The sequence below is a fragment of the Oncorhynchus masou genome, chromosome 27 (genome assembly GCF_036934945.1).
Source record: "Oncorhynchus masou masou isolate Uvic2021 chromosome 27, UVic_Omas_1.1, whole genome shotgun sequence".
NCBI lineage: Eukaryota > Metazoa > Chordata > Actinopteri > Salmoniformes > Salmonidae > Oncorhynchus > Oncorhynchus masou.
In genome coordinates, this window is record NC_088238.1 from 12,661,040 (window position 1) to 12,678,678 (window position 17,639).

The 17,639-nt window shown below is 44.5% G+C and overlaps 1 protein-coding gene across 2 annotated transcripts in view; it reads left to right on the forward strand.

The window, feature by feature from the left end:
• LOC135515625 (MICOS complex subunit MIC19-like) overlaps nt 1-17,639 on the forward strand; it is a 118,104-nt gene that overhangs the window by 31,144 nt on the left and 69,321 nt on the right. For both annotated transcript variants that reach the window (XM_064939252.1, XM_064939253.1), the window contains exon 5: nt 4,295-4,475. In XM_064939252.1, the coding sequence (XP_064795324.1) occupies nt 4,295-4,475 (181 nt within the window). The remainder of the gene's footprint in view (nt 1-4,294; nt 4,476-17,639) is intronic.

Genomic DNA, 17,639 nt, shown 5'->3' on the forward strand with positions numbered 1-17,639 from the left:
CCTGCTCTAGTTTGAGAAGCAAGAGGCCGTAGGGCAGTAGAGAATGGTTTGGAACGCCTGCAAATCAGGGTGTGTTAATTGACCTTACCACATAGTGGTGACCTCAGCACATGTTGACCTAACATGATCACTGTTTGCCTGGCCTTAACCTCAACACCTACTGTATGTTCATGCCCCCAACCTTCAGACTGACTGAACATCTGTCAATTGTTTTTCTTCAGGACTCGTTAAGGACTCGCCATAACATTTGTGACAGCAGTTTATTTTTCCTACATTTCATTTCACACGTCACCAAAAGTGAAGTACTTCTTGTTCAAGGTCACTTTCAACGTGCTGAAAGCAGAGTGTTGTGTTTTGGGTGCCTCTCTGGAGTGGCTGAGGAGCACATGCAGTCCTCTCCAAAGTGATGATATCCCTCAATAACCTTCTTTTACACACCCTCGCCCTATTTCAAGTATCAGACCACTGAGCCATCAAAAACACACCCAGCCCCAAACAGCCAATCTCCCAGTTCTTTAACCAAAGATTATAGTCTCTCTATCTCCACATGTGGAGGGGAAGGCATCCACCTATTCCCAAGAAGATGATTCCTTCCCCCTGGTAGCTACACACACACTTTCTCTCTTGCCAGTCTTCCACAGCGAATGAAAAATGTGCCCAATATCCCTAGACGGACAATAATGATCAGAAAGCAATAGAGGTGAGGTGGATAGATAGCACCTTGCCCTGCGATAGCCGTTTTGCTTGGGTTTGCACTTGTTGAGGGTGTGTGCGTGGGTTTTAAAGGTTTTGCTTTGCTGCTGTTTCTCAGCAAGGCACTCCCATTACTTCTCATTGTTACGGTGTGGACTTTTCGTCTATTGTCTGAGTTGCTCTGTTGTTGGCCAGGGCTAATGGCCGCTCCTTTAGCTGCCTTCAACCCGATCTCCTCTGACTCCTTGGGCTCCTTCAGTGTCTTCAAAGGTCTGTAGGACCTGGTGGAGGGAAGGGGCCATTAAAGATGATCTCAGAGCACACACACACCTGACACTAACACGCGGGCAGACAGGCATGTAAACACACACACAGAAGACCTGCATGCTCACTCACTATTACACGGGAGAGATGGAAAACAGAATGTTTTTATCTTTTGAAAAGGAATGTTATTCTACTGTGTGTGTGTGTGTGTGTGTGTGTGTGTGAGAGCCCATGATGGATGGAGAGTGCTGACCTGTGCAGCTCAGTGGACTGTGAGACTGGACATGGCTAAACTCTCTCTTCTTCCCCCTCTCGCTCTGCTTCACTCTGAAAAACATTGCAAGTCACCCCTGCTCCCCCCTGCTCTCTGACATCAGAGGTAGCAGACCAAACATCAGCTGTATATTGGACCATTTCACCCAGGGCCAGTCAACCTATAGAAGGTCTTAGTGGTGGATGATGAACTGTTTGATTCGTCTATCAGTTTAATGATGGGTTGTTGTGGACTGGTGGTCATAGGAATGTTATTTTAACTTTGGTTGATCACTATCGGACCACCCATCTAGCCTTCCTGTTACTGTTTCAGCCATAGAATAGTTTAAGTTGTATTTTAGAGCGTAGGTCAACGTAGTTGATTTGCTATATTTCCTCAGTCAGTATTGTAGGCTAATCACACCCACATTTCTCCTCCGTGGTTCGGTGTGTCTTCACTTCCAGAGCCTTCGGAAAGGATTCAGACCCTTGGTTCCACATTTTGTCACGTTACAGCCTTATTCTAAAACTGATGAGAAAAAATAATGTCATCAATCTACACACAATCCCCCATAATGACAAAGTGAAAACAGTATTAACATTTTTTTGCAAATGTATTGAAACAGAAATACCTTATTTATATAAGTATTCAGACCCTTTGCTATGAGACTTGAAATTGAGCTCAGGTGCATCCTGTTTCCATTGATCATCCTTGATGTTTCTACAACTTGATTGGAGTCCACCTGTGGTAAATTAACTTGATTTGGAAAGGCACACACCTGTCTATATAATGTCCCACAGTTGACTGTACATGTCAGAGCAAAATCCATGCCATGAGGTCGAAGGAATTGTCCGTAGAGCTCCGAGACAGGATTGTGTCGAGGCACAGATCTGGGGAAGGGTACCAATACATTACTGCATTATTGAAGGTCACCAAGAACACAGGGGCCTCCATCATTCGTAAGTGGAAGAAGTTTGGAACCACCAAGACTCTTCCGAGAGCTGGCCGCCGGCCAAACTGAGCAATCAGGGGAGAAGGGCCTTGGTCAGGGAGGAGACCAACGACCCAATGGTCACTCTGACCGAGCTCCAGAGTTGGAGATGGCAGAACCTTCCAGAAAGACAACCATCTCTGCAGCACTCCATCTATTAGGCCTTTATGGTAGAGTTGCCAGACGGAAGCCAATCCTCAGTAAAAGGAACATGACAGCCCACTCCAGAGAGCTCAGGACCTTAGACTTGGGCAAAGGTTCACTTTCCAACCGGACAATGACCTTAAGCGCACAGCCAATACAACATCGCACATCTCTGGAGAGACCTGAAAATATCTGTGTAGCAACGCTCCCCATCCAGCCTGACAGAGCTTGAGAGGATCTGCAGAGAAGAATGGGAGAAACTCCCCAAATACAGGTGTTCCAAGCTTGAAGCATCATACCCAAGAAGACTCAGGCTGTAATCACTGCCAAAGGTGCTTCAGCAAGTACTAACTAAAGGGTCTGAATACTTATGTAAATTATTTATTTTTGAATACATTTGCATAAATGTCCACCAAAAAGGTTTTACTTTGTCATTATGGGGTATTGTGTGTAGATTGATGAGGGGAAAAATCTATGTAATCAATTTTAGAATAAGGCTGTTACCTAACAAGATGTGGAAAAAGTCAAGGGGTCTGAATACTTTATGAATGCACTGTATATTAGGCTGGTGTGTTTGATTCTGAACAGAGGAACAGTTTGGATCTCACTGTTCAGGGACCTTCCTTCACCAATCACACCAGCGCACGCAGTGTAGCGATGAACGTGTTGCCAAGCAACTATAAGAATCTAATGCCTAGTGACGCTTCAAAAAGTTGCATCGTTCCAATTGTCTGGTGGGAAGTGTGTGCAGGTTTACCAGCTCAAAATAACACTGCACTCTTCCTATGTAAATATGTCCGGGGGGGGGATTTCGCAGGAAAGTGTCACGTCTAAATGAATCACCAAACTTAGGGCTTTGAGGCATTTCAAAGCAAAGCCAGACTTGGTGAGAAAAACCTACTGCGTCATAGCTTTCAAACTTCAATTGATCATCTTCTGACATAACCTTTCTTTTGACCCTTGGTCATTTTCAACTGTAAAGTCTTCAATGTCGCCCTCTTTCTGCCAGCTGGCGAACCACAAGACCAGCTTGTGGATTTAAAGGGGAATAACGACAAAATGTGCCTGTTCCTAAACCCCTCTGACTCATTGGACTGTCTGTCAAAGTGCTCACCTCTTTCACTCAGGGAGAGTGAGGTAGAGCTACGTCACGTGGTTATACAGCCCCCTCCCACTCACTGCAGCACCTAATAGAACTTTGTGGAATAACGCAAATCTACAACAACAAAAATGTATGTTCTGTCACAGCTAAAATACTACATTCGGGAAGTCCACTTGATTATTTGATATGGCATATACAGTACATTTTATGTTATGAAGTTGCCTTCTTTTCTGAGATCTCTGCCAATCAAGGAGCACAGGAGACAACCTAATCCCGCCTCCCACGTTTACCTTGTAACCCCTTTGGACAGTTCACCTGCCTATCAACACTGTCCATTTTCCCTCTCTGACTGTAGGCTACATCCCTTGTTGCATGGTGTGATCAGATCATTACGGCAAAGTACATCTGCTAAAATGAGAGGGAAAGACTAGTGAGTGTTCACCAGAACGTCCAAGTCATAGGGGGACACGTATGGGCTAAACGGATCATTTATGGAACTAATGTTTCATTTAGGTGAATAACATAGTCATGGCATCTGGGTGGCCACTACAGAGGACATTTCCTGATGATCTCTTATTTAATGTGATAAAAATTATTATAGTCCTGACAACTCGTTTAACTATTCCTGAGATATTCACTTACAAGAAACAATGTGACTATCAAACTCAGCAAAATTATAATGAATAATTACACACTACTTTTCAGTTTTCATAAACTTGAGCTGTGTGTGTTTGTGTGTGTATATCGTGTGTGTGTGTGTGTGTGTGTGTGTACGTGTCTGCTTGCGTATGTGCTTCTGTCCTTTGTCTGTCTAGTGTTGTAAATGTTAACTGTCTGTCTCTGTCAGGCTGGAGGAGGAGAAGGTCCATGCTGCATCCTTTGCTGAGGCTGAGGCCCAGGCCAGTGTGAAGGATGAGGTGGGTCGTATCCTGGAGCTGGAGAGAGCCACGACCCATAATTCCCTGACGCAGGCTGTCATGAGGGAGAAGGTCAGCGCTGAGGACGAGAGGCTACGCACCCAGCTTTACGTAAGTCCCTAACCCCCTCCAACCGTTTCTCAACCCCCCCCTTCGTCAATTGGTTTTGTTCTCAGCCCAGCACGAACACTGACTTTCACAGTCATCAAGACCAGATGTTGATTAGGTGAATTAAGTGTTTTAGTGCTGGGCTGGAACAAATGCCTGTACACCCACTAGCTAGGGGTTGATGACTGTAATGGCCCTGATGGCAGCTCATTTCCCTCTGTAACCAGGGTGATGATCACTGTGCTCCTCATAGGTGGGACCATCCCATAACCAAAACAGAGGACTATGTAGTATTATCTTAGTATCTGTAAAACATCTTGTTCTGCTGGGCATCCTAATGCTATACCGTGTAGTATTATCTTAGTATCTGTAAAACATCTTGTTCTGCTGGGCATCCTAATGCTATACCGTGTAGTATTATCTTAGTATCTGTAAAACATCTTGTTCTGCTGGGCATCCTAATGCTATACCGTGTAGTATTATCTTAGTATCTGTAAAACATCTTGTTCTGCTGGGCATCCTAATGCTATACCGTGTAGTATTATCTTAGTATCTGTAAAACATCTTGTTCTGCTGGGCATCCTAATGCTATACCGTGTAGTATTATCTTAGTATCTGTAAAACATCTTGTTCTGCTGGGCATCCTAATGCTATACCGTGTAGTAGTATCTTAGTATCTGTAAAACATCTTGTTCTGCTGGGCATCCTAATGCTATACCGTGTAGTATTATCCTAGTATCTGTAAAACATCTTATCTGCTAAAACATCTTGTTCTGCTGGGCATCCTAATGCTATACCGTGTAGTATTATCTTAGTATCTGTAAAACATCTTGTTCTGCTGGGCATCCTAATGCTATACCGTGTAGTATTATCTTAGTATCTGTAAAACATCTTGTTCTGCTGGGCATCCTAATGCTATACCGTGTAGTATTATCTATCTGTAAAACATCTTGTTCTGCTGGGCATCCTAATGCTATACCGTGTAGTATTATCTAGTATCTGTAAAACATCTTGTTCTGCTGGGCATCCTAATGCTATACCGTGTAGTATTATCTTAGTATCTGTAAAACATCTTGTTCTGCTGGGCATCCTAATGCTATACCGTGTAGTATTATCTTAGTATCTGTAAAACATCTTGTTCTGCTGGGCATCCTAATGCTATACCGTGTAGTATTATCTTAGTATCTGTAAAACATCTTGTTCTGCTGGGCATCCTAATGCTATACCGTGTAGTATTATCTTAGTATCTGTAAAACATCTTGTTCTGCTGGGCATCCTAATGCTATACCGTGTAGTATTATCTTAGTATCTGTAAAACATCTTGTTCTGCTGGGCATCCTAATGCTATACCGTGTAGTATTATCTTAGTATCTGTAAAACATCTTGTTCTGCTGGGCATCCTAATGCTATACCGTGTAGTATTATCTTAGTATCTGTAAAACATCTTGTTCTGCTGGGCATCCTAATGCTATACCGTGTAGTATTATCTTAGTATCTGTAAAACATCTTGTTCTGCTGGGCATCCTAATGCTATACCGTGTAGTATTATCTTAGTATCTGTAAAACATCTTGTTCTGCTGGGCATCCTAATGCTATACCGTGTAGTATTATCTTAGTATCTGTAAAACATCTTGTTCTGCTGGGCATCCTAATGCTATACCGTGTAGTATTATCTTAGTATCTGTAAAACATCTTGTTCTGCTGGGCATCCTAATGCTATACCGTGTAGTATTATCTTAGTATCTGTAAAACATCTTGTTCTGCTGGGCATCCTAATGCTATACCGTGTAGTAGTATCTTAGTATCTGTAAAACATCTTGTTCTGCTGGGCATCCTAATGCTATACCGTGTAGTATTATCTTAGTATCTGTAAAACATCTTGTTCTGCTGGGCATCCTAATGCTATACCGTGTAGTAGTATCTTAGTATCTGTAAAACATCTTGTTCTGCTGGGCATCCTAATGCTATACCGTGTAGTATTATCTTAGTATCTGTAAAACATCTTGTTCTGCTGGGCATCCTAATGCTATACCGTGTAGTAGTATCTTAGTATCTGTAAAACATCTTGTTCTGCTGGGCATCCTAATGCTATACCGTGTAGTATTATCCTAGTATCTGTAAAACATCTTGTTCTGCTGGGCATCCTAATGCTATACCGTGTAGTATTATCTTAGTATCTGTAAAACATCTTGTTCTGCTGGGCATCCTAATGCTATACCGTGTAGTATTATCTTAGTATCTGTAAAACATCTTGTTCTGCTGGGCATCCTAATGCTATACCGTGTAGTATTCTTATCTTCTTGTTCTGCTGGGCATCCTAATGTATCTGTAAAACATCTTGTTCTGCTGGGCATCCTAATGCTATACCGTGTAGTATTATCCTAGTATCTGTAAAACATCTTGTTCTGCTGGGCATCCTAATGCTATACCGTGTAGTATTATCTTAGTATCTGTAAAACATCTTGTTCTGCTGGGCATCCTAATGCTATACCGTGTAGTATTATCTTAGTATCTGTAAAACATCTTGTTCTGCTGGGCATCCTAATGCTATACCGTGTAGTATTATCTTAGTATCTGTAAAACATCTTGTTCTGCTGGGCATCCTAATGCTATACCGTGTGTAGTATTATCTTAGTATCTGTAAAACATCTTGTTCTGCTGGGCATCCTAATGCTATACCGTGTAGTATTATCTTAGTATCTGTAAAACATCTTGTTCTGCTGGGCATCCTAATGCTATACCGTGTAGTATTATCTTAGTATCTGTAAAACATCTTGTTCTGCTGGGCATCCTAATGCTATACCGTGTAGTATTATCTTAGTATCTGTAAAACATCTTGTTCTGCTGGGCATCCTAATGCTATACCGTGTAGTAGTATCTTAGTATCTGTAAAACATCTTGTTCTGCTGGGCATCCTAATGCTATATCGTGTAGTAGTATCTTAGTATCTGTAAAACATCTTGTTCTGCTGGGCATCCTAATGCTATACTGTGTAGTATTATCCTAGTATCTGTAAAACAACTCCACTGAAACATGACCCGTCGGCGACGTTTGAAGGTTTCGAAGTTCTACCACTTTTTAGCTTTTCATCTGCAGATGATATTCACATTTTGTCTGGATCTTGGAGCTGTGCCCTTCATATAACTTCTGTTGAAACTACTTAGCAAATGTCTTGCAGTGCTGTTAATACTCTTCAGAGGACAGGAAGAGGTACAGGAGGTTAGAATTTAAATGGCTGCACTGTTAATTGGGCAGTTTAGCAGGAACCAGTCATGTATTTTTGTATTCTAGCTTGAGTGCATAGTAATGACACTTCTTTCATATTAAATATTGCTCCCTTCCATCATTGGCTAAACACACACACACACACACACACACACACACACACATCCATATGTGGTAATTGACAGGTCACGACTGGAGCGGTGACACATGTCGGGTGTGTGAGCATAGCCCTGAACTGAAGTCTATAGAGCCGTCTGACCTGTGTGACCCCTTACACACACACACACGCAATAAGAGCATTAGCATTACACACTAATACAAATGTGTAACAGGACAAATATAAGCACCCGCCAAATGATTGATTATTCTTAGACACACATGAACGAACATACACACGCGCGCTAGCCCCTCAGAGACCTGAGAAATGAGGGGTTTCACTTCCACCATATCATTCTGATGATCACCACTATATGATTAGGTTAAACTGAAATTGATCTTCCTACAGGGCCCTCTTATATTTCACTGTCCCCTTATTTCCTTTATGACGTTGTGTCTGAGAAAGCCACCCTCATTTTAGAGAGTTATGGCTTTATCTGCTGTAAATAGCCCTTGTAAACATATAGCAAGACCAGCGTCATCCCTGCATTGCCTTGACAGCCAACAGACGCGCGCACACACAAACACACAACACACTCCCCGGAGAACGGGCCCTGTTTACAAACCTCCGCTATTGATTATATAGCTCATTTCACACGCTCATTGCTGTAATAGAAAAATGAATCATTTTGGGGGGCCGAGACGCCATGGCGTGCCGCGATTCCACCACGCCGCAGGATGAGTGTATCAGGGATCCCTCGCTCGGAACGACGATCCAATCGAAAAAATGTAAAAGTGAGGGAGGTGGGGAGGAAGAGCGGGGACTCTATACGCCTTCAGCATCTGTGAAGAGAGCTGTTTTGTTCTTTGTCATCTTTAATTTAATGATTTTTTTTTTGGAGGGAGGGAGGGAGGGAGGGAGGGATAGGACCAGCCATGTATCTCCATGTAAGTGTCTGTCCTCTCTTGGTGCTGTTAAAATAATGTCCAGATAGCTCAGATCAGTCATATGGACTGTAGCCCTGCAAACAACAAGTTGGCATGTGTTTACAACAACAAGTTGGCAGGGCTCCAGTTATGGGGGCCAACGTGTTCCAAAAGAAACTACAATGGAGAACGGAAGCAGGGCGGTAGCTCCACCCCCCCTCTCTTTGCGAGTTCTGGGCAAGTCTGTGGGCCAAATGTCCCCTCCCCTTCTGAAATTCGCAAGATGTGAACACCTGTGAAATGGTGATTTGTCCAGATGATCAGTGAGGAAAAACCTGCGCTCTGGGTTAAGGTTCAAGGTGAGACATGACATCTGACAGACGTTAAGTTACCAGTACTGTTACATGCTTCTGTCCACCAGAGAGAACTCTCAGTATACAGCAGTACTGTACTGTAGAGCGGGTCACAGCAGCGGCAGTCCTTGTAGTACAGGTCACAGCAGCGGCAGTCCTTGTAGTACAGGTCACAGCAGCGGCAGTCCTTGTAGGTCACAGCAGCGGCAGTCCTTGTAGTACAGGTCACAGCAGCGGCAGTCCTTGTAGTACAGGTAACAGCAGCGGCAGTCCTCTAATTACACGTCACAGCAGTGGCAGTAATAAAGAGAGACAGTTTAAAACTCTTTTACTGGCTCCAAGGTTAACCCTGGGCCTTTACCATCTTTTAACATGCTCCCCCCAAGAGACTGGAGCTGGGTGTCCCAAGAGACTGGAGCTGGGTGTCCCAAGAGACTGGAGCTGGGTGTCCCAAGAGACTGGAAAGGTGTCCCAAGAGACTGGAGCTGGGTGTCCCAAGACTGAGCTGGGTGTCCCAACTGGAGCTGTCCCAAGAGACTGGAGGTGTGTCCCAAGAGACTGGAGCTGGGTGTCCCAAGAGCTGTGTGTCCCAAGAGACTGGAGCTGTGTGTCCCAGGAGACTGGAGCTGTGTGTCCCAAGAGACTGGAGCTGTGTGTCCCAAGAGACTGGAGCTGGGAGACTGTGTGTGTCCCAAGAGACTGGAGCTGTGTGTCCCAAGAGACTGACTGGAGCTGGAGCTGTGTCCCAAGAGACTGGAGCTGTGTGTCCCAAGAGACTGGAGCTGGTGTCCCAGTGTGTGTCCCAGGAGACTGGAGCTGGGTGTCCCAAGAGACTGGAGCTGGGTGTCCCAAGAGACTGGAGCTGGGTGTCCCAAGAGACTGGAGCTGGGTGTCCCAAGAGACTGGAGCTGGGTGTCCCAGGAGAGACTGGAGCTGGTGTGTCCCCCAAGAGACTGGAGCTGTGTGTCCCAGACTGGAGCCCAAGAGACTGGAGCTGTGTGTCCCAGAGACTGGAGCTGTGTGTCCCAGCTGAGACTGGAGCTGTGTGTCCCAGGAGACTGTCCCAGGAGACTGGAGCTGGGTGTCCCAAGAGACTGGAGCTGTGTGTCCCAAGAGACTGGAGCTGTGTGTCCCAAGAGACTGGAGCTGTGTGTCCCAGGAGACTGGAGCTGTGTGTCCCAGGAGACTGGAGCTGTGTGTCCCAGGAGACTGGAGCTGTGTGTCCCAGGAGACTGGAGCTGGGTGTCCCACGAGACTGGAGCTGGGTGTCCCACGAGACTGGAGCTGGGTGTCCCACGAGACTGGAGCTGGGTGTTAAAATGAGTGGGTACATGCAAATTGAGCACACACACTCTCACAGATATTTGCACACAGACAACATTATTTTTTACACTTCTCTTTCTGTCTCTCTCTCACACTGGAGTAAAGAGCAGAAGAGGAGGGAAAGTCTGTTCTTTTAGCAGAAAGTGTGTGATGATTTCCCTGTTTGAGAATTCATTTAGAGTTCTGGAGTTTAATAGAATCCGAGGGGTTATCACCGAGTCTGCGCCTATTTTACTCATGTAATTGTCAAGGCTGTCAGTCCTCTCATATGCCCGCTGTTCTTTTCAACTGGAAATGGACTTTTCCCTTTTAAAAGACAGCCTAGTCGCCCGCCTTCTTCCCTCATTGTCATTTTTCGGTGTTAACTCTGGGACGGCTGTCTATCTCTCCTCATTGGCTACTTCCCAATTGGCACCATATTCCCTTTCTAGTGCACTGCTTTTGTCACAAGTAGTGCAGTATAAAGGGAATAGGGTTTCATTTGGGAATCTACCAGTCTCTCTTCAGCCGCCAAGACACTTCCCCAACTGTCTTTGAAGTAGCACAGTGCTTTAAAATGGGGAAAAAATAAGCAGTTTCATTACAGAAGTATGTTCACTCTGACTTCATGATTGATATTCAGAATAATGTACAGACACTCTGAATAATGTATTTCTCTGTAGACATTTTAAATATGAGGTTGGCATAGATACAAGCTACATTTACACATGGAGCACGTGAAACGCTTTGGGGATGACCCCTAACTGTGTATATGTATCGTTCCAACATGGGTCAATCAGTGTGTTACCTTTACATCGCACGACAAGGACACTACGTAACGCGTTTGTAATGGGAAATGTAAAATTGTCGCAAAGGATTTGAAAACAGGCCCTTGGGAGCAGCATGGTTGCTGTACTAAGCACACGTTGCGGCCTAGATGGTGCTTTCAGAGATGATTTGTGAAGTCATTTGCCGTACCACCGCCCTGCACTTAGCAGAGCACATTTATCAAATCAATGCTCTCTGGTCATTGATAAAGCCCAGCTTGATCATTCATGGTGTTCCTATGGAACCACCATTTTACATTCAGCTAGAGCAGTGGTTTTCAACCTGTTATAAACAGTTTTACATTACTTTTCACAATACAAACATCCATCTGTAATATATTTCATCTGCTACATTCACCGATAACATGAGGTCTAAATTTGACCGCTAAGATGTGTAATGTAAAACAATTCTGACACTATGGGAATGGTGGTCCTCGAGCTTTTGATGGTGATTTGGTGGTCCCTCGAAAGGACTAGGTTGGGAGCCACTGAGCTAGAGGAACCTGTGCTACATTACCGGTTAGAGAAGCTTTAAATGTCTTCTCTATAAGCCCACACCACTGCAAGGCTGCAACCCTTACCCTATTGTGGGATTTGGTTCTTAGCAAGCCTGTCCCTGGATCTACAAAAAGTGCTGCTTTGCTATTACAGAAAGTGTATTTTTTTCCCAATTATAAAGAAACACCTTGGTCTTATTGTTAAATCTTGGGAAGAAAATACTGTGCTACACCCTTACAGCATATTTATTCCATGGAGGAATGTCAGTGAAACTGGTTGTAAGGGGAGTGATTGGAATACTAGGTGATGGAGGATGGAGAGGGGATGGGAAGAGGAGGTGAATAAGATGGAGGATGAAGAGAAACGGAGTGGAGGAAGAGGAGTGCAGGTGAAGAAGTAGGGACCGGGTATAGAGGCGAGCCTACATAAGCTCTACATAAGTCAGGCTGGAGCGGTAGAAGAAAGCGTTAGTTGTTGTGTTTTCTCTCCTCAGTCTCCTGACTCTACGAGGTATTGATTGGTCTTCTCATCAGGATGCATGTCACGTCGCCACGGCAGCAGGACCCTATAGAACCCCCGGTACATCACACACAGTGGTAGAGGTGTACTGTGCTCGAATTCTCCCCACGCCATCCTGTAATGGCAACACCGCCATGGCATTAGCCACCAATTACGCGGCCTTCCAGGGGAATTGCCTCGATGGCCATTTAAGCCTGAGTGGACACACACACACACACACACACACACACACAAGGCTGTATAGGCTAGTAGCCTGGATGTTCCTGTTTTATTTCTAACATTGATAGTCATACGCCTTGTGACTATGAATCATTTCTGACTATAGAGTTCTGTGATTTGGAGGTTGACTGGATGTTGACTTCCAAACTCAAAGCATTTGTTGTGTTTTTCTTTAGACCTTTGTGCTGCCTGTATCATACGTTCAACCCACAGTATCTCTACGTTGTCCAGGACACAGACTTGAGGATCTGCGTCAGCGCATTATCACACACCTATACTATTCCCACTAGTCTACACTATTCCCACTAGTCTATACTATTCCCACTAGTCTATACTATTCCCACTAGTCTATACTATTCCCACTAGTCTATACTATTCCCACTAGTCTATACTATTCCCACTAGTCTATACTATTCCCACTAGTCTATACTATTCCCACTAGTCTATACTATTCCCACTAGTCTACACTATTCCCACTAGTCTACACTATTCCCACTAGTCTACACTATTCCCACTAGTCTACACTATTCCCACTAGTCTCTTCAGAACATTCCAATTACCTCTTTCCTATTCCCACTAGTCTAAACATTCCCCTGAGTCGTTAATGAAACCCGTTCCCACTAGTCTACACTATTCCCACTAGTCTACACTATTCCCACTAGTCTAATGACCCCCTGTTCCCCTGAGTCGTTACATAAACCCGTTCCCCTAGTCTACACTATTCCCACTAGTCTACACTATTCCCACTAGTCTACACTATTCCCCCTGAGTCAACTAAACCCACTAGTCTCTTCAGAACATTCCAATTACCTCTTTCCCTCTTCTACTACGTTAATGAAACACGTTCCCCCTGAGACGTTAATGAAACCCGTTCCCCCTGAGACGTTAATAAAACACGTTCCCCCTGAGACGTTAATAAACCCGTTCCCCTGAGACGTTAATGAAACCCGTTCCCCCTGAGACGTTAATGAAACCCGTTCCCCCTGAGGCGTTAATGAAACCCGTTCCCCCTGAGACGTTAATGAAACCCGTTCCCCCTGAGACGTTAATAAAACCCGTTGCCCCTGAGGTTAATGAAACCCGTTGCCCCTGAGAATGAAACGTTAATGAAAAACCGCCCCTGAGGTTAATAAAACCCGTTGCCCCTGAGGTTAATGAAACCCCCCCTGAGACGTTAATAAAACCCGTTCCCCCTGAGACGTTAATAAAACCCGAAACCCCCCCCCCCTGAGACGTTAATGAAACCCGTTCCCCCTGAGGTTAATAAACCCGTTCCCCCTGAGGTTAATGAAAGACGTTAATAAAACCCGTTGCCCCTGAGACGTTAATGAAACCCGTTGCCCCTGAGACGTTAATAAAACACGTTCCCCCTGAGACGTTAATAAAACCCGTTGCCCCTGAGACGTTAATAAAACCCGTTGCCCCTGAGACGTTAATAAAACCCGTTCCCCCTGAGACGTTAATAAAACCCGTTGCCCCTGAGGTTAATGAAACCCGTTGCCCCTGAGACGTTAATAAAACCCGTTCCCCCTGAGACGTTAATAAAACACGTTCCCCCTGAGACGTTAATAAAACACGTTCCCCCTGAGACGTTAATAAAACACGTTCCCCCTGAGACGTTAATAAAACGCGTTCCCCCTGAGACGTTAATGAAACCCGTTCCCCCTGCTCCAGCGCGTTAATAAGACGTTTCCCCCTGACTTCCCACTTCTCTCTGCTTCCCTTGTGTAACTGTATTCCCCTAAGGCACAGGTGTCAAACTCATTCCACGGAGAGCCAAGTGTCTGCAGGTTTTTACTCCTCTCTTGTCTTTGATTGATCTGTTAAGGTCACTGATTAGTTAGGAAGCCCTCTCGCCTGGTTGTCTAGGTCTTTAATTGGACACATTTAAAGGAGAAAACTAAAATCAGCAGATACTCCCCTATGGAAGGAGTTTGACACCCCTGCCCTAAGGTGCCGCCACGGTAATTTAAACTTGGAAGCGCTAGGCATTGTTTATTGTTCTCTCAGCAGGCAGCAGGCGTATGTACCAGTCCTATAGCTGGGGAACATGCCACTGTGTGAAGGCTCACGTGTGTTCTGCCACTCAGGTGGATGTGTGAGGAAAGGTTGGAGGCAACATGGATAGAAGGGGTTTCATTATATTCAACTGTAGTACAGTCTTCTATAACTGGACGCGATGGAGTGGTTCAAAGGACGTGCGTTTTTTGATGGGATTTTTTTCTCTCGTAGAAATGAATATTTCATAACAAAAGCATGTCAAAACAGTCCCGTTTGTTGTTGTTGATGAGTTAACAGTATGTTATTCAAGTGGAGTATGTTGTACCCATTTGATGGTTCGTATCTCAGGCCTGAAGGAATGATGGGTTAAGTTCCACGCAAAAAACATCATTATTAATCTCACTGATTTGAATATGAATATAATGCCTGTGTAAGCTTTAAGCAAAGCAGCACAGTACTTCCTGACCAGTAGCAGTGTGAATGTTAGGCTAATCCACTTCAGTCTAGTCTAATCATGCTGTGAATGGTAACCAATGAGGAAGAGAAAAGGACATTGACGTATGACATATGCCACCAGACACAGTCACAGTCTGCATGTCCATCCGTGTGTCTGCTCTTCAATGAAATCATAGACTTCGCCATCCCTTTTTGCTTTTCAACCATTCTTGCCCTCCGGAGTCGAAAACTCTCAGAACAGCCAATCAATCACGAGCCACACCATTCCAGTCCAGACACAGGCTCAACCCTAAGGCAGACATTTCAATCAAACCCAGAGACATCCATCTTGAGCTCCACGGTCCACAGTGGCGGATTTGTCAGAGTCCCCATCAAAAAAGCCATCCTTTTAAAATATACGCTTAAAGTGTAAAATGGCCGCCCTTTCTTCACTTCCATTAAGAAGTTGGTGGAATAGCAGCAGGTGTTTGCTTTTTTCATAACGCCGTTACCGGTCGCATTGCTTTTTTGTGACATGAAGAACAAACGGTTGTTGATTTCTAGACTGTTATTTGAAGGCTCCTCTGAACAGAAATAGAATGGACCTCCAAGCCTGTGGATTGTTATCCCATCTCATATGTTGCATCCAATTATACATTCCTGTTGTTTATCCTCCGACTATAACTGAATGGACCACGATTACTGTTGTCATAGTTATCAGTATCTTATTATCTTGATGATGGCAGTCTGATGATATAATGGCATTCTGAAGCAGTAGCCAGGTTAAATCTCTGTCTTTGTTTGTCTGCCCTATCAATATAACCAGGCTTTAATGTGAGTTGGCATGAAGTCCTTTCTTTCTAGCTAACAGTGGGGTTTAATGTAACGCGTGACAACTGCTCTCCCTCGGTCACCCTCAAGCCCATCTTCTCTCCCTTGCCAGCGTAAAATCTACCTATGCTCCAGTTAAACGGTCTTCATTTGATGCTTGGCTGGCCTGAAAATGACTTCCGTTAAGCTTACACAACCACCACCCCTCTCCCACACTTCTCTCTTCCCCTACCTCTTTCTCTCCTTCCCTCTCTTCCTTAGAAAAAGTGCCGTCTCCAGCAAATGTCCCCTTTGCACAAACGTGTACTTCAAATGCTGTTGCGTTGTACATACAGCCTACTGGGCTCTGCTGATAATGGACCACAATTTAACTTCCCAGGTATTAGAGGAGACTTGCTGGGTTTTGAATTGGATGGACTTGTAGGTGGCATTTGAAAAAACAGCGTCCCCTTTTTTCAACAACAACAAAGAAGATTCCACCAGGGAGCAAGAGAAATGCATGGAGCGAATCCACCTCCGTGTCTTTAGTTTGGAGTCAGATAAACAGGGAAGAATCCAGCTCCGTGTCTTTAGTTTGGAGTCAGATAAACAGGGGAAGAATCCAGCTCCGTGTCTTTAGTTTGGAGTCAGATAAACAGGGGAAGAATCCAGCTCCGTGTCTTTAGTTTGGAGTCAGATAAACAGGGAAGAATCCAGCTCCGTGTCTTTAGTTTGGAGTCAGATAAACAGGGAAGAATCCAGCTCCGTGTCTTTAGTTTGGAGTCAGATAAACAGGGAAGAATCCACCTCCGTGTCTTTAGTTTGGAGTCAGATAAACAGGGAAGAATCCAGCTCCGTGTCTTTAGTTTGGAGTCAGATAAACAGGGGAAGAATCCAGCTCCGTGTCTTTAGTTTGGAGTCAGATAAACAGGGAAGAATCCAGCTCCGTGTCTTTAGTTTGGAGTCAGATAAACAGGGAAGAATCCACCTCCGTGTCTTTAGTTTGGAGTCAGATAAACAGGGGAAGAATCCAGCTCCGTGTCTTTAGTTTGGAGTCAGATAAACAGGGAAGAATCCACCTCCGTGTCTTTAGTTTGGAGTCAGATAAACAGGGGAAGAATCCAGCTCCGTGTCTTTTTGGAGTTTGTCTTTAGTTTGTCTTTAGTTTGAGTCAGATAAACAGGGGAAGAATCCAGCTCCGTGTCTTTAGTTTGGAGTCAGATAAACAGGGAAGAATCCACCTCCGTGTCTTTAGTTTGGAGTCAGATAAACAGGGAAGAATCCAGCTCCGTGTCTTTAGTTTGGAGTCAGATAAACAGGGTCTCTTTCAAGAATCCAGCTCCGTGTCTTTAGTTTGGAGTCAGATAAACAGGGGAAGAATCCACCTCCGTGTCTTTAGTTTGGAGTCAGATAAACAGGGAAGAATCCAGCTCCGTGTCTTTAGTTTGGAGTCAGATAAACAGGGGAAGAATCCAGCTCCGTGTCTTTAGTTTGGAGTCAGATAAACAGGGGAAGAATCCAGCTCCGTGTCTTTAGTTTGGAGTCAGATAAACAGGGAAGAATCCAGCTCCGTGTCTTTAGTTTGGAGTCAGATAAACAGGGAAGAATCCAGCTCCGTGTCTTTAGTTTGGAGTCAGATAAACAGGGGAAGAATCCAGCTCCGTGTCTTTAGTTTGGGAGATAAACAGGGAAGAATCAGATAAACAGGGGAAGAATCCAGCTCCGTGTCTTTAGTTTGGAGTCAGATAAACAGGGAAGAATCCAGCTCCGTGTCTTTAGTTTGGAGTCAGATAAACAGGGGAAGAATCCAGCTCCGTGTCTTTAGTTTGGAGTCAGATAAACAGGGGAAGAATCCAGCTCCGTGTCTTTGGTTTGGAGTCAGATAAACAGGTGGAAGAATCCAGTCCTTTAGTTTTCGTCAGTCATGTTAGCAGTGTGTCCTTAGTTTGCAGAGT